Source organism: Blennius ocellaris (genome assembly GCF_963422515.1).
Source record: "Blennius ocellaris genome assembly, chromosome: 9".
Taxonomy (NCBI): Eukaryota; Metazoa; Chordata; class Actinopteri; order Blenniiformes; family Blenniidae; genus Blennius; species Blennius ocellaris.
In genome coordinates this window covers 4,949,928-4,972,154 of record NC_137658.1, presented here as the reverse complement: position 1 = coordinate 4,972,154, position 22,227 = coordinate 4,949,928, and the positions used below count along the sequence as shown (strand labels likewise).

Below are 22,227 nucleotides of genomic sequence, written 5' to 3'. Positions count from 1 at the left end.
AACAAAGGCAAAAGATTTCATAAAACGGGGAAGACGAGAGGTGCACATTTTCTTTTCAGGCCGGAGAGATCAAGGTAAGAAAGGAGCACAAATGGGTTGAGAGAACAAAGATAGGCAGGTGGGGCAGACAGCAAATGGGGTGATATGAAAGGGGAGTTGAGTGCAAAGAAAAAGAAGGGCAAGAAGTAAAAATAAAAAACTATATTAAAAAGAAAAACACTAGGTATTGGGTGAAGATAAGTTATGAGATTTTACGCTAAAAGAGTACCGACATGCATCAAACATGATAAGGGTTTCAAGCTCATTGAATAAAGTTTCGTCACACAGCTGCTCAGCTGGAGATCTACTGAGCGGAACTCAAAAGGTTTTACTCAGAAGTGCTACATGAATTCCAGCTCCACTACACACCAGAAATATCATTTTACAGCACCACTTCACTCTTCGACTAGCTCGGTAGCAGCATTCAGAAAATGAACTATCTCTGATAATAGATCCAATCAAAAAGGAAAAGGACAAGCACAGCAAAAATAAATGCAATAAATGACTCCCATGCAGGGAGCACACCTAGATCCAGAAGTACTCTTGGTTTAACCTCCTCATTGACTGGTATGCAGATGAGTACTACATAGAAACTACTCCCACCCCACTAGAATCATAATATGTCCTACTAGGAACTGAGCAACAGTCAAACACAAGGCCCACGAGGCTGTGTTGCAAAAGATGTATAAAGTAGATACCGTACAAATGCTTGAACCACTACAAGACTACAAAAAAACCCGACAATATAGTATTGACAGTTCTCTGAAAAAACTGGGAGCTCCAAAGGTAAATGCTATTGATAGGGTAAATGGATAAATAGATGATCGCTCGGGCCAGATGGTGATCGCTTAATAGCTTCTCTCTCAATCATTAAGTGTTTGCTCATTAACAAACCTTTGGAGAACAAAAAGAAAGCCACGCGGCTATCACAATGATTCTGACAAACCAGTTAGTTCTCCATATGACTATTCTCAGGTGGATTTATTCTGAAGTATTAAATGCAAGAATTTTGCAGTTTTGCAGTTGTAGGTGTTTTTTTCCTTGGAGAGCATGACACTGCCCACATCCCTGACTTTTGTATTGATTAATAAAAGACTCGGCGCTTGAGTCATTGATGGCCTTATTTTACACTTGAAAGAACAAGGCATCTGATTTCTGTGCCACAGACATGATGACAAGAGTGGGTGGTGGACATGGCTGCAGCTCAATTAGAAGGCGGTAAATGTGGGCCGATGGAAAATCTTTCCTGGGATCCACACGACAAGCATCAAGCGATGTGCTTGTGCAGCTTTCACGTTGACTGAAACTGACCTAGTTGGGAGTGGAGACATCAGTCACGACTGATTGGTAAAATAACGTAATCTCACAAAGAACGAGACTCGACAAGTGAGGCTTTGTTTCTGTCTTTTCTCAAGATCAATACAAAGTCTCAGACGGCGTCTATTCAGAAACTCACAATAAAATGCACTGTGGGAGTTAACACCTTGTACAAAAGATAAGAAAAAAAAGCTTTGTGTCTTACACAGCTTCAGTTATGTCAATATGTCACCAAAATAATACATTACACCCACTTTCATCCAGGCACTTAACCTGCAGTGACAAAAATGTGTTTATTCTTCCAATGCAGAGGCTCACCCTGAAGGTACACTTACTTGATATAGTAGGGCACTTTGTTTGGGGAGATGGCACGCTCCCATGGTATCTGCACTGAACCTGTGCGAACACAGAGGGATTCAAAATCAATTTTGGAATAGGCATGTCATGCATGAAAAGCCATTGTACCCAGTGTCCCAGACAGCGTGTCCAGACAGCGTGTCCATTCAGACCGCCGTATAGCAGAGCCACTCCGCCGTACAACAGATGTAGCAAAGCCAAAGAGACAACTCTATTGTGTGGGGTTTCCACAGAGTGTTGGTTTGTTTGGCACAGTCTAATAGAATACGCGCGTTAGAGGAGTCGGCCAGACTGGGGGACTGCCTCATTGTAGCCGGTCTCCAAGCTGAACCACAGGAGGTTTCAGCTCAGGATGAAAGAGGACAGGCTGCACCACGAGAGGCAAGATGCCGACCGTACCCAACAACGCAGAGATGCAATGATCTATGTGATGTACACACACACACACACACACACACACACACACACACACACACACACACACACACACACACACACACACACACACACACACACACACACACACACACACACACACACACACACACACACACACACACACACACACACACACACACACACACACACACATGATATCTTCTGTCCAAAACATTTCTCTCATGTAAACGAGACTTTGTCTGAATGAGACTGCCTGTATCAATAAAGGTTAATGATATATGGGGAACTGTGGGTCGGAAATTTGTGGAAATGAGCGGTAAAGGTCTCGTTTTCATGTATTGGTGTATTCTACGTATGTGCAGAAGTGAGACCTTTTTATGGGAAGTATAGTTTAAAGATTATTTCTGGTAAATCTCTTTCTTTAAATATTTCATAAAAAAGTTGTGTGTTACTTTTGAAAAAACTTTATTTTTCTTATTTATTTACTTCTAGCTTCACCAATACAAAATGAACTAGTTTATTTTAAAAGTATAAAAGTCTGTCCTTGATCCAGTAATAAATACAGAGAAAAATGGAAAACTCCTGACTTAAACATCAACTTTGTTGGCTCCAAGATGAAAATCTAATCAGTTACATTCCACTGAAGCATAAATCTATAATCACACATAAGCATCATTTGCACCATTCCATATGCGTAATAACCCGCTGAACTCCATGCATGCTGGTGCATTAGCAACACACACAGGCGTCCACCAGACGTTTCTGCAGGGCGCAGTGGGCTGAGCTGGCAGTGGAGCAATGCAACATAAGCCCCAGTGTGCCATCGCTGATCCAGCGTGACAGCAGTAAATCTGGACGGGGCTGGTGAGGACACTGGAGACACACAAGTGCACACCACCACTTCAGAGTTGCAACGAGCAGCTTTTTCACCTCATCGGTTTAAAACTAAGCAAAGTGAATCACATCTCTGGCCCCCTGCTACCTCTCTGTGGCCTTTGAAGAACAGCAGGTAAAAGAAGAGACAGAATTCACAAATATGTTTCTTTGCTCAAATGAGAGCGAGGGCTGTTGTGATGAACCTCACCGGGGGATGCCCATCACCGCGCTGCGCTGGAGATGATGAAGACAGATGAGCAACGCCTGCCAGCTCCTCCTCTAACCCGCACGATGCGACACACTACCCCGCACACATGCACACAACAATTTAAAGTCATATTACCGCGAAACTGAGGTACGGCTACATCATCACTTTGCACGCACACCCCCGAAACAGAAGTGTTTCTGTGTCTGTTCTGCTGTAACTGTGTGGCCCGTGTAGTAGAGTGGATTGCATTCCTGTATCATGATGTTGTATTGACGTATGATTGTGTGTGTCATATCCTCTGTGAATATGACAAAAACGGTGTAATCGTCAAAATGTGATAAAAAGTTAAACCATTTCCTTCACATTTGCTCTACAAATAATCATAAGAACAATAACATAACTCAAACTGTAACAAACTTTGGAGGAAATCGTCACCCAAGTCGTATGGTGCTCGTTTTAGCGACCTTAATTTAGTGACAAGGTCCCTCAGTTAAGTGTGTGCAATTATGTGTTCGGACATGTGTAGAGCTACTTTAAACCCACATATACTGTATATACCTGGTGTTTTTATAGAAACTGTATTGACTTGTGCTCATATCTTTGCAGACTTATACCGAACTCAAATGCAGCAGCTACTACCACGACCCTAACCTATAAGTCTTCGCCAAAAAGTGTATTACTCCTTTCTTGTGGAGACTTGGGTTTTGTGGTCACCACAAAGATGAGGAGTTTTCACAATGCGAGTGTGTTCACAGGTTACGGTCCCGACAACAGTACTGAAAACAACCCCTCACACACGCACACTTTGAAGTTGCTGCCGCATGTTGCACCAGCCTGTACCATGCTGTGCCAAGACACCGTCTCAAACAGCAGAAGAGGGCGCTTACTTGAGAGGAAGTGCTGCGATCCAGGGCCAAAATCTCTATGTGCATCTTGGAGCTGCTTCAGCCGCTCTTCTATCGAACCCTGAGGACACACACAAACACACGCGCAAGGTAAATCAAAGGGAACCATGCCGTTTGTCACTCCCCACCAGAAATCCCCCACAATAGAAATGAACACACACAGACCACCTGCATCTGCTCCATTAGTTAACTGCAGAATGTAAATTATGCTTCCCCCCCCCCCTATGCTGCCCTGCTTAAAGGCCTTTGAAAGCTTTTGAAGAGCAGCAGGTAGGAAAAGAAGAGAGAGAGATTACAAAAAAAGAAGAAAAAAAAAAGAAAAATATTTTTGCAGAAATGAGGACAGCAGCTCGTGATTTGTGGTGTCAGTGTGTGGAGCAGAGGGAAGGCTGCAATCTCACGTGTTGTGACGAAATCAAGTTTGTGCACCGCCTTCGTAAAAACATTTTACAACAGTTATGTTTCCAGATAAATGGGATTTAGTGTATCTAATCCCGTTTTATTTGAAATGGATTGGATTTGGCGCATAAACCACTGGATGGATGTTGAAGTGTGTCCTCAAACAATAAGAGGTAAATCCACTCGCCGTGGGGTAGAGACCGAGGCAGAGAGACACAGGGGCAGAGTGACAGCGACTTAGACATTACCGAGGAGCGGAGGCAGTGTATAATAATGTGCATAATAATGTGTTGAAGTTCAATATTTTAAGTGCGCATTTCTCAGTGTACACACATCGTTGCACCCTCAACAGAACATGAAAAATAATAGCAATCTGGACCTGAAGGGTGATTTAAATCTGTTGAGACTAATACAGAGCATTGTCAATGTGCCGTGGAGATGTTGCTGCCAACTGTGTTTTGTTGTACAATCCATTTGTCGTACAGGCAATTTGGGCTGCCATAAGGAAGACAAATGACTAAATTATCCCATGATCGACAAATATTAGCAAATCAAATTTAGAAATACAATTTCGCTCTCGACGGAACAGCCAAAATCAACAGAGCACAGGATGTTGCGGGGGATTTAGCGCTCACCACTTTTAATTAAGAGAGAAGTGGGACACAGAGAGGGAGACAAAGGAAAAGGTATCTCCATCCTGGTCTCTCATTTCTTGTCAAGCTGCCATGTCTGTGCATCTTATTGCATTGAAATGAATAAAGTTGAAAAGAAGACACGGCAGATTGAGCTGGTCGTGAGCAAAGGCAGCTCAAAGGAGGGCGATATGATCCCCCCCCCCCCAAACACCTGTGTCCTTGATGCGCCATGTTTTACTCCAGTGATAAAACTGGAAAAGTCTGTGAAGAATCACAGATTTGGGAGATGAACATCTGCTGCATATAAGAAGTCTTAACATATTCTTCAGACTCCTGAATCAAAGACCGGAGGACAGACCACCTAGTGTCTGCTTTCATCAGCATAATGTTGCAACCTTTGTTGTAATCTTAGCAAAACCTGACAGTAGAATGATTTAAATCTGAAAGAACCTCCCAAATTCAAGTTTGAGAACCAAATATAACTTTAGAACTTTTATCTATAAAAAATAAAAGTAGTAGATTCATCTCAGTATCTGGTAAATGTTTGCAGTTTGTGGGAAAAAACAAACAAACACTGAACATTGCTGAGAATGTGACAGTGAAGGCAGGAATGTAAATTTAAGACCAGATTCAAAGCTCTCAGGAAAGGTTTAATTAAATACTTTAAGTCAGACAGTTCCAGGATTTAACTTGAGGAAACCACAGTCAAAATACAGGCAAGAGTCAAAACGAGGTAAAGCAAGAGACGCTAAGTAGTAGACCGGCTTTGTGTTCTGAAAAAAGTCAGTAACTAAATAGGACAGCTGGCGCGTTTGAACAAAACCCAAAGCTGGCAAAGATGAACACCCAGCACACAAATTCAGTACCGGAGGGAGAGTGTCAATCAACAAATAAAAATAATCAGCTGAGGGAGGTTGACATGAGGGGGAGTTGATGGGACGCCTGAAAAGATAAAGGAGGGACGTAAAGAAAAAGAAAAAGCGAGTAGGCACAGCAGGACGTTCAGATTGAAAGATTTTAGTAATCACTATAAATTCACAGGGTGTCGTAACCCCTATAATGGAAAGAAAGAACTTTCAGATTTATTAATTATAACAGAAGGACGGTGGGCAACTGATAAGTGGAAATTAAGACTGACAGATGTTCCAATTTGTATGCAAGTTCAATCCAGCCTACGCATTTTCAGGGGAAAAAAAAGTTATAATAGCTGCATCTGCACCAGACAAAGTACTTTGCAGGTTTTCAAGCAGAGAACACTTAGACTTGATCAGCCAAGACAAATGGCCGCCCTAAAAATGGATCAGCTCAGCCAGAAATAAACTTCACACGTCGGGGAGCCTATTGACAAGACAAATACACAAAGACAGACAAATACAAATACACAAAGACAGACAGATACAAATATACAGGGACGAAGTTGTACACTTTCACACATGACTTCTGCATTGATTTATCGACACACTGAATAAAGTCACCAATTTGCATGTTTGCCTCTGGATTGTAAGAGGAAGCGGGAGTATTCCTGGATCAACTTGGGGAGAAAAGCTCAAGAAAAAGCCTTTCATTTGCTTCAGTCAGTGTGGGGATCTGTATATATTTCTGGTCACTTCAAGAATTGCTCCACATTGGACCATTTCAGAGCCACAGAGGTGATATTAAAGCCGTAAAGAGTCGGGGTGCAGCAAAGTGTGCAAAGCGGGTGGTGGACATTAATTTCTAAGAATTGTTCAAGTGACACTAAAATCCTGGTGTTTAGAGCAGAAGACAGGCCGAGCTGAGGCAAGGCTGGAGTGGCAATTAAAGCATCATGTCAGGCAGCGGGAGAAGGTGCCATGAAGGTTATCTAATGGGAGCGGTACATTTTCACATGAGAGCGCTGAAGGCTGAGTGGTTTCTGTTGTGCTTGTGGGAGCACTGCCATGTCGCTGATGGCCGTCACAGTCTGTGTCTGAAAAGCACCGCAGCTCCAGTGACGCTTGGCAGATAATGCATCCATACATTCAGCTGAGCATTGAGGAGAGCGCAGGTCAATGGGTATGAGGCACTTTATTCTTAAACATTTTTAAAAGGCTTTAAGGGTAAGTGCCTTGAATTAATTGGAAAAAATGTCCTTCAGTTAAGTGTGGGTTTAAACTTTGATTCATTCAATGTAATTCATTCATTCATCATTCCGTTGTATGAAAAGACCAACAGTATACTGACTGGGTAATTCATTCGACAAACTATAAAGACAGTGGGAGGGGCATTGTCTTCACTCTAAAGAGCCTCTATTGTCAGTGTCATGAAGTCCACTGTCGGAAAAACCTGTATTACATTTCTGCACACAGCTGCGTTTTCATGTAATCACCAAGTTTACAACATCCCAGTTTTAATTTCACATGGGATGACTGGGAGGAGCCGTCACCTCATTATCAAGTTGATGGAATTAAATCGTGACGTTCGGTGCATTGTCATGCTGGAAGGAACAGTGAGAAGACGATAAACTCTGGCCATACTCATTGAGCCCGTCATTTCAAAGGATGATTGATCGGTATTAAGAGACTCAAATGTGCCAAGAAAACGTCCTATAAAATGTGCTTTACGAGTGTATGTCTCTCTTTAAACCTCCAGTTCATGTAGCCTGAGTATAACAGTCATTTACCAGTTCCAATTAATCTTGAAATTTGAGGGTTTTTTTCTAAGTCTGTTTTAACAAATGCTCTACAATTTTGACACACAAGGCATCAAGAGAGTGCATATGCATTCCATTAACAGCTTGTTAATGTCAGCTGTCTGGGGCAGAAGGATGATGCTGTGCCATGCATTTAAATGCAAATGGTTGCTGCTGTACACGAGTCAAACAAAACTAAATGTTGTGCATGAAAATGAACCCTAATAAGCAGTTTGAGAAAAAAAACCCAAAAAAAACCCCAACATGCTAGGATTCTGTGGATGCTCAAGGCAGGCTTTGGTCTTAAAGTCACATTAAACCCAAAACAAACGACCCGTATAGTGTGTGGAAAACAACAACCATCAATCGTTTTATACCTGCGGGAGGACTTTAAAGAAAACAGCTTATGCATCATCCATCTTCCAGTACATCGGAGTTAAGGTCACAAGGAGCTGGAGCCAATCTCAGCTAACTTTGGGCAACGAAGAAGCAGGACAGCTCTTCTGTCCATCACAGAGAAACAATCACAAGTCCACACCTACGGCCAATTCAGAATTAACAGGACAATTGTGTCTTTGGATGGGGGAAGAAAACCCAACAAGGCATAAGTACAATAAGCAAACACCATACGGTAATAACATGGAATGAAACCCAAGTTATTTTTCTGTCCGAACCAATCCTTTACTGTGTCATCCATTCCATAATTATACACATCATCGACATGAAACAAAACTTTACGTCCTGATTTTCTAATGTTATTACTAATCCTATATTAAGTCTGAAGAAAATGTAAAAAACAAAACAAACAAAAAACTGTTGCGAAGTCAAAAAGCTCCTTGAAAGGCAACGAGCGGTCACACAGGTATGATTTAGATTTCTCTTTGTTTTATTTCACTTTGCACTTAGTTAATGGATAAAGATAAACTGTTAACACTTCTAGATTTGAAAGCATTTCTACTGCACTTTGTCTAAATTTTTGCAGGTTACATCCAACGTCAAACTTTTGTTTTGGATTTCCCTCTTGGTTTCTAAAGACACTCTTATCATACCAGTGAGGAGGATAAAAGCATCATTCGTGTCTTAAAGTTCCATGCTTTTGGGAAACACTTAGCTCTTTCCGTGGATCATATAGTGGGTGGATGGAACTAAGTAGGGCTGTCACCATCTATTGATTTATTGGGGGCTGATGAAATCTGTCTCTTTTTGGCATTACCACAGGCCTCGACCCAGATTTCACAGTTTTCTGACTAAAACGCAGATCTCTTTGTTTACTCAAAAACCCAATTGTTCTTTAGCTGGGGTGCAGCCTTCATCTTTTCGTTTAAAGCATGAGTCACAAATCACACTATTTTTGAAATGAAGTAAAAATCAACTCACTATGATAAACTACTCAATATGTTGATCGTTTTCCATGCTGCAAACCGACCCAAATAATTAACCAAATAATAGTCAAACTAAGTCCCACGCTGCCATATTCACCGCTGATTTCAATCTGCAAATACCCACCGAACATACCCAACCACCATGTTTCTTTTGTAAACAGTGCAGCCTCGTCTATTGTCCAACTGTCTCAATTTTTTCTCAAAAATTAAAAGAAAAAAAAAAAATCTGTCCACCAGAAGAGCCCCCAGTTTAAAAACCACTGGTCAAAGACATCAGATCACAAATGTCTTTACTCTGAGGGGCATTCCAGGGGCGGGCAGACAATCAAGGCATATCCTGGTTCAAACTATAAATGCTTGAACCTTTAATACTCCCTGTGAGTTAACTGAGACGACATAATTGCTGGATCAACGTATTGATCTACCATCTGACTGTCCTCTTGACTGCCATCAAACCCTCTCAGCAGACACGTGACCCTTTGCTCACCTGTGAAAGCACATCATTGTCCTTAATGAGTTCAGAAAGAAGTGAGTAAAAAGAAAAAAAAAACAGTCAGAAGTCAGAGGGGCGAGCGCCATAATGCTCACATAACACACAGAGAATCGCTCTCCGATGCCCTCCTTGAATCTGACTGCAGCTGCTGACAATGTCAAAGATTCAGCATGGGCCCCCGCAGCAATGTCTACCTGAAGCACTTTCCATCTGCTGTTGAGATGCTCCAGGGCGCGTGCGTTCTCCATCGACAAGTGGACATCAGAGATCGCCAGCTGGTGGGCAAGATCGTTGATGTGCTTCACCCCCTCCTTCACCTGGGTCAGCTCCTCCTTAAATAACTGCAGGAGAACGAGCGGGAGGGGAGGTGGATGGAAAAGGCGAAGAAAATACATTAAAGGCAAAATATAATAAATAGAGAAAAGGTCAGATGAAGTGAGAGGGCAGGTCAGAAATATCAACTCGACTCAAGTAAAATAAAATAAAACAGAAATCAGTTTAGATGCAACATAAAACCGAGGTCACAGAAACCTCCACTCATGGTAAATTAGATCTGTAAATAATCTGAAACCAGAAAAATAAACACAGGTACCCTGTAATAACTGAGTGCAATAGTGTTTATTTACCGATGCATCTGTCTTGCTTGTGTATTGTATATTAAGGTAAACATCAATAAACATGATCATTTTGCAGTTAGTTTTACGTGTTCAGTTGAAGTTATGTTGAGTGTGAAAACAGTTGATTTCTTCTTACCAGCCACAACATTTGTTTGTTTGTCTTCTTTTCACCTCTGGCTTGAAAACGTATCCATCATCTCCTGTACTACCATGCGACCAATGTATAACATTTTAGTCTACTTCTTATGTTATTCTAAAAATATACTATCAATGCTTAAATATATGATATATGTATACAGTTTACAGTATAGAAGTGGACAAAATAACAAGAAGCAAAGTCTCAACACCAGGACAATTTAAAAATAATTCACTTGAGCGCACCATTAAAAATAAAATGTGCTGCAATTGAGTCAAATCAAGTGCATAGAGATAACTATAATGGATCACCAACTGTAGCTGGAATTATTTAAAAAGCCAAAAAAATTAAATAAAATCCCAACAGTTTTTCCATAGTGCAATGATGTGAAATTCACGAAATGTTCTGGTGGCTACAGTAAATGACACAGCCAGGCAACAAAAACAACCATTAGAGACCTCAAGCAACAATCGTGGGTACAGAAGTAAAAGCAAACCAAGAAATTGGCGTTTATTAATGTAGTGAGGTTGATTTTGCAGTAACTGTACTTTACTTGCTTGTTTTTTTCCTGTTGACTTCTTACTTTCAGTTCCTACAATTGAACACAAATGTCTGGACTGTCTCTTCTTTATGCCTTTTAGATGAGCTTGTTTTCTGGTCCTTTTTTTCAACCTCAATGAGTGTGAATCAGAAGTTAACTATGGACTGATGGAAGCAGTTCTCCATACTGAAGCTGCAGAAAATTAATGAATTTAACAGAGATCAGGTATCAGTAACATTTGAATGCCAGAAAATTCTTTCTCTGTTTCAACAATAAAAATGTTGTTTAATACATAATATATGCTTTTGATTGTTTTTAATATATAAAATGTTATAGTTTCTGACTGAAACAACTTGTGATAAGTTCAAACACAATCTGTGTCATTCACGATTAAGCTTATCCTTTAGAATCAGTGTGATAAATAGGAAAACAGAGGAGTCTGTCTTTAAATTTTGATATTTAATACTGACAGGGATGGTGATCATTGATTGATCACTGATCACCTCTTACTCTCAGCTTATCCACAATTGTGATCAAATATTAAGAACTGTGGCATTACTGACAAACAATGTTCAAAGAAAAAGGAAAAACTACTTTCTTTTAACCTTTATGCTTGATTACATTTGAGAATCTGTATTTGTTTTTCTTTTCGTTTATGAGGTCTGGACCCCTCTTGGTTGTTGTCCTCCCACATTGATAGAATCTCCACAAATGGCATAAACATAAAAGATAAAAGAAAATAAGAATATCTTATCACAGGATTTGTTGTGTATTTGTCGACTGCTTTTTTCTTGTATGTAGAAATCATCTATCATAATAAAAAACATTGTGACAGGCAATTTTATCATTCCCTAATGCTTTCATACCGACAGATTCATCCACTAATTGATGTTGGAAGTAGTAATTAGTTGCCGCTGCACATGTGCATTAAAATAAATGTGCCTTATGTGGGTTTTTCATTGTGGGATTCCACATGGCAGCTTCTGTGCGCACATCAGTGGTTCAGCGTACCAGAGTGACTGTTGGAGCACATATAAGGCCAGCTGACAAGACCGCCTTCAAGAATGAGCGGAACATGTGGCGACTGTGACAGGACGGAGTCGAAACAGTGGTATGATTATTGTGAAGTGGCCTCCGTTGTATAATAAATGTTGTCATACAATTACAGGCAGCGGCGGCAGCGGCACTCCATAATGATGAAACCAGTGACCCGCCATTTGTTCAACCACATCTACTATTCAGGGGAGGATTGTAGCCTCTGCCATTTCATCGCGTCATTCTGAAGTGTTACGTCCTTGTCATCATCCGTCAGATCACAGCCGCTCCGACAGGCATGTGTACACCAGCAACCAAAACAAGCAAAAACAACCCCTGATAGAGATCGCACTTATGCGCGGGTAACATAGCATTGTCGTGTTTTTGTGATTAAAATAAATAAATGAAAAATAACAGGCTGCTCAGAGGACACAATTAGGTTATTCCAAAGGTAAAGCAATTTGTATCAAGATTCATGTCGGCCTGTCTGCATGCGGACATCTGTGAGCCTCAGATAAAGAGAATAAACAGACAGAATGAGAGTGCATGCTCTGCAGTGTGATGTGTGTGTCTCCACCTTGGTAGCGTCTATGTGGTCCTGCAGAGAGTCGATGAAGAGGTCTCCGACCGGCTCCCAGGCGTCCCTCACGCCCTCCGCCTGCTCCAGGGCCCCCGCCAGCTCATCCATGGCCGCTTGGATCTGAAGAAGACGCTCCAACGTCCTCTCCATGTGTCTGGAAAGCCAATTCCTTGGTGTTACAGCCATTTAAATATTGCAGCAATGTGAGCAATAGTCCTTGTTTATCAAAAGATACAGGATTAAAAATACAACCTTTCATTCAAGATCTTCAGTTTTATGTTGTCAGTTCACAATTGCTATTGTTCATTATTAGTATAAATACCTTATTTCTGCAATTAGTGTCTCTATTATGAAATAACACAATATTACAACTTTTTACAGTACTGTGGAACCGACTGATTGCTATTGTGAAATTTCAGATGCATCAAAAAGCACTAAAGTGTTATTTGCAGTCAAACTTTTTCGGAGGCGAAAACAGATGGCAAGTTACTGACTGTCCTGTTCCCTCAGAAGCTGGTAGGTTCAGCATTAACAGTGCTTAACCCATTTGAACCGAAACATTTGCAGCTCTTAAATAAAGATCATCCCGTATTATCATATCATCAGGAGCTTCCTGCTGCCGTATGCATGGTGGCAGTTTATCTTGCCTATTCTGTTACTGCCTATTTTTGTTCTGAATTACCACAAAAATCTAAGTGTTGTGCCAAGTTTAGCAAGATTGCTGAAAATTATTTCCAGCGGAGCCAAGCCTTCAAGTCAGTAAGTAGCAGTTGGCTGTCTTAGGAGTCGCTAAATGACTCAATCACATAATTTGCACAATTGACCAGGCGTATGTAATTGTAATGGACGCGGTGCAAAAGTGCAATAATGTTGTGAAAGAGCTGGAAAAGACATAAAGTGAGTTAGCAGCAATTGTATTTTCACAAGATGGTGCATTTAGATTAAATATGATTTGGGAGTGGACATTTTTGACGGCAGCAGTTCCAACAAAAGTCTCTATTAACGCAACAAAAAGTTGCTTCATCCAACACTAATTATCACTCTAGTTGTAAGAGAGTCCGAAACTCTTTAAACACAGTGCCAAACTTGCTAAGTTGGCAACACTAGTTGTATCCCCCTCATGACAGCATTAGCGGTGAAAATCCTGCAGTTAAAATTAAGAGATAACAACTTTAGTAATGACTTATTGACTCAAGCAAACAACAAAAAATATGTGCACCAACTTTGACTTCCAGCTCACGAAAATAACTTCCAACTGCACCTAATGACGTTTGACTCGCAATCTTTTCAAGTAACCACTTGTTTTTTTGTTCAAGCTCTAGTAAAGTAACTGTAACTAGTATTCGGCAGCTTCCTCCTGCTGTCTGTCAGGTTATAGAAACTGTAATATGTGCGATGTACAGCTGCTACGGATCCAAACAAACACATGCTGTGTGAATAAGTGAATACCACTGTAACACTTCTACTTTTGCAATAAGGGAGAAAGCGACAGTGAAGTGAAAGAGCTCTTTTCATACTGCTTCTGGCACAGTGCCGTACCGTCGTTGGAGCTGCTGTCTCTCTCTACCCTGCTCACCCATCCAAACAGTTGGAACACCAGCAAAATCCAAATAATTCACTAAACTCCTGCTTGTGGAAGGAGCTCCGAATCAATCCTGAACAAACGCAGTCATCCTGAAAACAACATGCAAGTTGTCTGACAACAAATACCTTTTTAATTGCCGACAGTGTCCGTGAAGCATTATTGGAGACGTCTGCGGCTTTCTGCATGCCTGTAGTGAGTCTTTGCTGCTCTAATGCCGTTTCTTCTCAGAGTAATTAGTTCATACATCAATTTCTTTGAAGAACAGATTGCATGTAGATTATAGAACATCTTCCCACGACTAACTTGATTCGGCTCAACCTAATGAGTGAATCACTAATTGGACTGACCCACGCAGTGCTGTCATCTCGGCTAATTCGCCACAACAACGCTGCAATAATACAGCTGTGTACACGCCGATATGACAGACCTGCCTGAGGAAATTAACTCAAGTGTTTCCCATGTGACTCCCATGTGAGTAAATTTCTGAATGAATACCTAATAATTGTATTAAATCACTAATAAATCAGCAACTTGCATAACACGAGTGTAAATACTAATGATGGGAAATGAACATGTAAAAAATGATTAAAATAGACATACATTTTAATCAGAAGAGGGTTGAAGACTTTTTTTTTCCTTCCATTTTTACATATTTATGACATCGTTAAATCCAGGCATATGTGGGTTTTTATTTATGAGCTACTACTACCAGAGTCCAAAATCCCAAAAGTGAAATCCTTGATGAACTTCTTAGAGAAATCATCAGTATCAAATCAGTCCTACTGAAGGATAAATTACCCATGTGAATGGCATTTTATCAAGTTTGATATCATAAATTTTTTACTATGGGGGCCTTGATTTATGTGCAACCTTTTACTGTTGTATGCTGTGAAGATGAATCTGTGGATTTGTGAGATGATTAATGGAGCCGATTTGAAGAAAACACAAAAAAAAGCCAAGTTCGTCTGCATTAATTTGTAGTCTTCTAATCTTGCGCTTATCTCTTGGGGCCGCAATTAATTATTCAAATAACAGCAAGTTCAAAGTGTGAATGTATCTTTGGTGAAGCCTATAACAAGTCATACATATCTGAAAAATGTGACAAGACGTCAGATAAAAGCATCAGAGTATATTTTTCCTTGAAATGTGGCGGAATAAACTTGAAGCAAAAATGAAGAAAAATGCAACAAGAGTGGATCCATTTTTTTTTTCATTCAGATAGCCACACCTCATCTCCACAAGTGGCTTTGAATCGAACAAAGGACACTGACCTGTGGCGGTCCACACAGCGGGCCGTCAGTTTCTCCCACAGGTCGCTCGCCACATTCGCCTGCTTCCATACCGAGCGGCTCACGTTCAAGATCCGCCGCCGTGGAGACACCTCTGTGGAGCGTGGGAGAGGTCAGAAAGGGCCAAGCAGTGCAAAAACATTAAAGTGGAAAGAAGACAATAAAAAATGACAGTGAAAAAAAGAGCAGGGGTTAGACGTCACTCGAGAAAAGAATCATTGTTTGAGAAAGGATGGTGTACCGGAACACAATGAAGTGGAAGAGGGAAAGAGATGGCGAAGGCGGTGGTGGTGGGGGGGGTGAAAACAAGTTTTGAGTACACAGTGAGGTAGATTGCTTCAGTATTTCCCCTGTGAGCACCAGGAAGTGAGAGCCAAACATCACAAAGAGAACGTGAAGGTGGAGAAACAGACAATCGGGGGTAATATTGATCTAAGCAGATGGTACCGGAGAGCCACTGAACTCGACCTAATTGGTCCCGATCCGGATACTTTCCCCTTAAACTCAGCGTGGCACAAGACGACGGATCACTGCTAATAACCACTAATGGAGGATTTCACCTGCATGGTTTCCACCAAATGAACTCTGGGGTTCTGCCGAGGGGGGGGGGGGTTTGTGAATATGACATTTCGGCTGGCGCAGCAGTTGGCACAGAGTTTGCAGGGAGCAGACCTTTTCCATCAGTCAGGGTCTCCTCTGGCTCCTGGAAGGGGTGCTGAGCCAGAAAGGCCTGGGCGGACTCCAAGACGGAGTAGATGAAGGGCCCTCGAGACTTGACATCCTCCATGAACGCCTGCAGGGAGACGGAGAGTTAGGGATAAACGACGCCTCCGAATTTAAATTCCTCCAAGGGGCGCAAAGAAGTTTGTAGGGCGAGTTGCATGAGGTGTACTGAGAATGAGCCTTTTTATCGAACACAAAGTCGCGGTGCATCTCAGTGCTATAACTAATTGTTTAAAAATTATTTTAATAGACAACAATTCCTGTCAAATAACGTGTAAAGCATACCGAAAAATTGCAATCATGGGTCGATTCAAGCATCCCAAATGGCAATTTTGCGGCTTTATTAATCCATTACATTACTGCAAATTGAATATCATTGGGTTTTGAATTGGCTTCATATCTGCTGCTTTATAGCCAGCCCTCTGGGAAAATTTCGATTAGCCTCCTTCACAGTTTACACTAAACAGTGTTTTCAAAGAATTGATACAACAATCTCAACATTATTTGATGACGAGAACATTCAGGCACGGCCAACTGTAAATTGAAACAGCATGAATCAGCTTATATCAAACATACCTGAGTTTATTAACTACAAACTGCCCTCAAAGAACTGAAAATAAACATGGAAGTGTGCTGGCAAGTGTAAATGTATTCAGTGATTTCTCAAAGAATCTACAAAAAGGAGAAAACTATAAATGGCCGTCATCACAACACATAGGACAAACAATATTAGGAGCAAAATAAAGAAATGTATATCTTCACACTTATAATAACATTCTTTGAATCCTCTGGAGTGGGTTTTTTTCTTTCTGTATTGTGGAAACATATGTTGTGCAGACTGCAAATCCCCTCAGGCTAACTTCTATTTTGAGGCTGTAGAAATAAACCTGACATGACTTGGCTCATATTTTTTGGTGCTGTCCAGTGTTTCACATGTCCAGGCTGCTATCAGGAGTAAAACAACAACGACAACAACAACAACAGGGTCTTGGAACTTGTGTTATCATGTTGCAGTGATGATTTTTTTTGGGGGGGAGGGCTGATAAAAGACGTGAGGTGTTACCACAGTGTGATATCGACTTTCATGTTGAAGTTTGCTAAAAAAAAACAAACCCACACTATTGGGTTACTGACCAGCCGCTTGCAATCCACTAAACAGACCCACGATGGAATCGGTGGTTCAAAAGCTGCCGGAGCCCGAAGTAGTTGTTAACTGTACCTGCTCATGCTTGAAATATCAGGCTTTCAGAGGCAATTTTCACTCTCAAAGCTTCACAGCTTTCGACCTCATTTACCCACAAACTCAAACTCTAATGGTAACGGTGCCGTTCTGTAAGTTGCCAACCAAGTATCGAGGCCACCTGAGGTATAATGTCTTACTGAAAACGATGTCGGCACTTTGACGAGTAGATTTAGGTATAGAGGAACTGAATCTGCGATTAGGAGACATCTCTTTCCATTACCTGAGCTATTGGCCCCCTGGGTAGCAATGGCTCTGGGTAACAGTTTTAAAAGATGTGTATTTATTTGAATCACCTCGGGCCATTTTGACATATTTTTAAGAAATATATATCTGAAATATTTCCATTTTTTTGTGACAAATCCTTTATATTAAATACATTGCTAACAAGGTGAAGCCGCAAATTATCGAGAGATTACATGTTTCACTGAGCTGCCTTCAGGAGCTATAAAATAGTTTTTCTAGATTAATTTGGCTCTTGAGGTGCGCACTAATCTATCTACGTCTATGAAAGGAGGAATTAGACGATGGTTATAGCGAGAGAAGCCATAGACCAAAGTGTGCTACAAGTTATACTTAGTGGCAATAAATGCGACTTTTTAGAATGTTATTTTAAAATCACATTTTGGCAAATTTAATTCTATAAGGGGGCTAAATATGTTAACTTCATAGCTGATATCAAGCCTGAAGAAAAAGGACAACATTTTATCTCGAAAGAATCAAATGTTTTAATCAAAAATTATAATAATCGCAAGGAATTGTGTCAGTGGTTAACCTTGTTTTTGTCTTCAGGCTAAAAACTGTAGTCAAAAGCAGTTTAAAGATAAAAAAAAAAAAAAAAAAAGCTGTGATATTATCTGTTCTAATTAAAGACTGAAAAGATTTAAAATCACTAAATAACTACACAATCCCCCCCCCAAAAAAAGAATTCAAGTATCTTAAATCTTTCAGTTTCATCTGAATCAAGCATGGCCTCGTGAAATCACACCCGAGACATAGCACACATGTACATACATACATATCCAAACACATACGCAGACTAAACCATTTGTCTGGCAGCAGAACAACAAATTACATGGCTGTCTGCTCTGCTCATAGTCGGCCACAGTAAGAGACCGAATCTAGAGGGAGCGCTGGTTGTCGATTCTCCAAACGCAGGAGGGCCAATTAATTCATGCTCCACTTGTCTACGTATGCAAATGGTAGACAAGAAGCTCGGCGTGAAAGAAAATACACACAGCCACAGCATATATATGAGCCATGACCCTGTACTTCAGCACTGGGGAGAAAGCTCAAGCATCCCCGGGGGCCATGAAGAAACCCAGTGTGTCAAACTTCTCCTTTCTTTTACACTAATCTTTGTTCTGTATAAAACATACTGCAGGTGTGAGAATTAATGCCAAGGATATTCCCCCTCTTCAAAGTAATTTATTTAGGTGAATCCAGCTTCCTCAATCCTCTTACGCTATAAAGAGATTACAATTTCAGCTAAAAATCTACAGTGCTGGCTGGAATTAGCGGCGTTGCAAACCACAGCAGTGACAGTGTTTCAGTGCCTATTAAAAAGTCCAGGACCAGAGCCCGGGAGGCCTGATAACGCCCGGTGAGCAGAGTTAAATAGAAAAAAAAAAACAAATGAAACGCCAGCAAACACCAGCCAGCACCGAGCAAACATGCAAAAGTGTGTAACAACAGGAGGCTGCAGCATGAGATAAGATTCCCAGCGCAACAGTCAGAGGAGAAAACTCCCCGTCTCCCCCTCTCGTTCTCTCACACTCCTTCTCCAAATGGAGAATTTCCCGCTCAACCTCACTTCCTTTCCTTTGCCCTCTTCTCATCCTCTCGAGGTCTCTAGTCTCTCCATCCTCTCTTTAGCTGCTTTGCTGCCCAAAGAGGAGCTGAGCCACGGATTCTCTGAGCCAGCTGTCACGTTAAAACTTTAATTCCAGCTAAATTTCACACTCGGAGGCTTCATCTTTGGTCGAAGGAACATTAAGAGTGAAACCTTCGGATCAGATTAAGATACACTATGCAGTAAAAGAAATAACGTATGGGGAGGGAATAGCTTCATTGACATGGTCTAAACATGTTGATGGCTTTACTTTTACGTCTCCCTCTGGAATGCTTCCTCTCAATATGCCTGTGACAAGTGAGAGGAAGAGAAATTTTCATTTTTGTCTTCTGCCTCTGCAGTTGGTACAGACACGAAATTCCTCCCACTGCCGAGATTCTCACTCTCCCCAACATCCAAACACACACAGCCATTCTCTCCCACCACGAAGAAAAAGAAAAGAAAAAAGCATTGCAGCCCTTCTATTACCACCTGAAATGCTTGCATGAAGAGCCAAGACATACACACACACACACACACACACACACACACACGCACGCACGCACGCACACACGCACGCACACGCGGACATGCACACCACCACACAAGTACAAAAACACACAAATGCATCACATGGATAACTATGCTCACACAGCGACATCAGAGTAAATCCACTTAAGATCAATAATTCACATTTTTTAAAACACTTTAATTCTCCATAGAAAACTGGGATACAATTTCCCTCTTTGCTTTGTCGGGAAAGTTTTAGAGCGGCCAGGCGCCTGCGAAGCAGAAGCGTCACAGATTATAAAGACATGCTGAAAATGGGACATTTCAGAAGAGAGGAGAGGAGAGGAGAGGAGAGGAGAGGAGAGGAGAGGAGAGGAGAGGAGAGGAGAGGCTGTCGCGTTATAGGATTAAAACAGGCACATGAGAAAGTTAAGAGTACAAGTACAGATGCTTTGGAGGAGGCAGAAGTGAAGCGTAGCATGAGGTGGAACACTTTCTTTTTTTTCCCCCCACATGTATGCATGTTGGGCTGATTTCCTGCTGCACTGTCAATACAAGTTTCCTTTCAGACACACTGCACAAGCTGACAGCACAGAAAATTGGAAAGAGGCTGTAGTTACAGAAGCAATTACAAGTGTGTGTAATGTGGGTGACTGTGTTGTGTGTGCGTGTGTGCATGCGTGTGCACGCTAGGATACAATTGCTTGTTTTTTTTTTTAAATCAGACACAAGCAAAAAAAACCCAGCAACATACATTTGTATTGTTTAGTCCTTCCTAATTGAAATTCTTATTTTATGGGCTGAATTTCTGTTTTATTCAAAACAGTTTCACGTAAGTTGTGGCTACTGTTTTGTTATATTATGTATATATATTTTGTTACACACGCACATGACTTTATGAGCTTCGCCCGACACTGTGCACTCTGGGCTAAATAACATGTCAATTAAAAAGATTTCAGTGGAGAAACTTTACTTCTTAAAGCCATCTCGGGGTTTCTGTGGCTGTCCCACTAGTGCGTATCATTAGTACAAAGGAAAGTAATTTATTTTCTCATGATTGTTCCAATAAGGAGCTCCTGACATAACATTGAAACTTTCAACCATGCATTATGCCGGCTTGTCAAATTGAAGCAGTCCGATTTAAAAGGGATTTCCACTCTTCCTTGTATTTCAGAAATCACTGAAGTCGTATTTGGTTCAAAAGTTTGCAAACGCACTTGGGCACCACAAGGGAGTTCTTCTCTTCTGGAATCGACTAAAGTCACATTGAAATGTGTCTCTTTTCATTCCAGCTCAGCGGGAGCAGGACGAGGTCGCAGTATTGAAGGTAAAGAAGCCCACAAATCCAGCTTATCTGATGGGACACCGAACCACTCGCAGGCCACCTCAGAGGTATAATCTCTCTAGAGGATCTGAAGCTGACCCTGGACTCTCTCTCCAGTTGGTCAAACCTCTTCTGTGAATTTCCTGTCTCAGATGACTGAACCACCGCAGCTTCCTCTTTTTAATATACAGGAGTCGCAGCTTTTCCTTTGCGCTTCTCCTGGATGATCTCACTTTATCAGGAAGCATAAGGACACTTGTATCTGAAATCTTAATTTAACTTTATGTTAATGACTATGGGTGACAATAGCAAGCGTAAACAATGAATGGATTAGTGCAGCTCCTTGTAGCCAAACTAACTAATGATGTGAGCAAATCTTATCAAATCTTTGTGTTTGAGTTCCTTTTCTGTTGGTTATTTTGTATCTCTTCAGGTAGACTAACCATACAAACCCAACTGCAGTCCTGGAGGTTTTTATCAATAAAAAACAAAGAAAAGCACTACTTGCAGGTATGCGGAGCCTTTAAAGACAGATGGACAAAACCATCTCATCTCCCTGAATGTGTACAGAGGGATGAACATGGGGACCAGACGGTAAAAGGATTAAAGTCTATCAAGTGTTTAAAAAAAGCAGAATCCCACAAATATGCATATTTTGTCTTCATGCATTCATGCTTTAGTAGACACTCAAAAGAGGAGACAAATTTAAAATGTTTCAGGCACAAGGTGGTTTGGCCACTTTGCTCCTAAATTATTGATGTTTTAAATTCCCAAGGACATCAGCTAAACTATAATAATAACAATATAAAGCATCAAAGTGTAAAGATCTTCATGTTGCTGCTGATGTATCACTGCATGACTCAATCTATAATTTTCAAATCCACTTCAAGATTTTTTTTATTGTATTTATCCATATTTTTGGTGGAAGCAGTGTGAAACTCTGCATCAGCTCTTCAATTGTTGAAGTGAAATACATTCTTAACACGCTGTTAAAGGTCTAAATTGTCCCAATGATTAATGTGTAACTGAACAAAAGAACCTGTCGAGTGGCTCACATCGAAGATGTGTAAGAAAAACGTCTCCACTGGTAATCCTGACAGGGAGAGTTAATGGACAACATTTCAATTGAACTCCCATCTCTGGAGCTCCTGGCTTT

The 22,227-nt window shown here is 41.0% G+C and overlaps 1 protein-coding gene across 1 annotated transcript in view; it reads right to left on the bottom strand.

Moving 5' to 3' along the window:
* The window catches only part of drp2 (dystrophin related protein 2), an 81,673-nt gene that overhangs the window by 32,868 nt on the left and 26,578 nt on the right, over positions 1-22,227 (bottom strand). The window contains exons 4-10 of the mRNA XM_080502401.1: positions 16,116-16,236; positions 15,426-15,537; positions 12,567-12,723; positions 9,855-10,001; positions 4,084-4,162; positions 1,692-1,752; positions 273-343 (exon numbers count right to left, since the gene is read on the bottom strand). Coding sequence (XP_080358527.1) covers positions 273-343; positions 1,692-1,752; positions 4,084-4,162; positions 9,855-10,001; positions 12,567-12,723; positions 15,426-15,537; positions 16,116-16,236 — 748 coding nt within the window. The remainder of the gene's footprint in view (positions 1-272; positions 344-1,691; positions 1,753-4,083; positions 4,163-9,854; positions 10,002-12,566; positions 12,724-15,425; positions 15,538-16,115; positions 16,237-22,227) is intronic.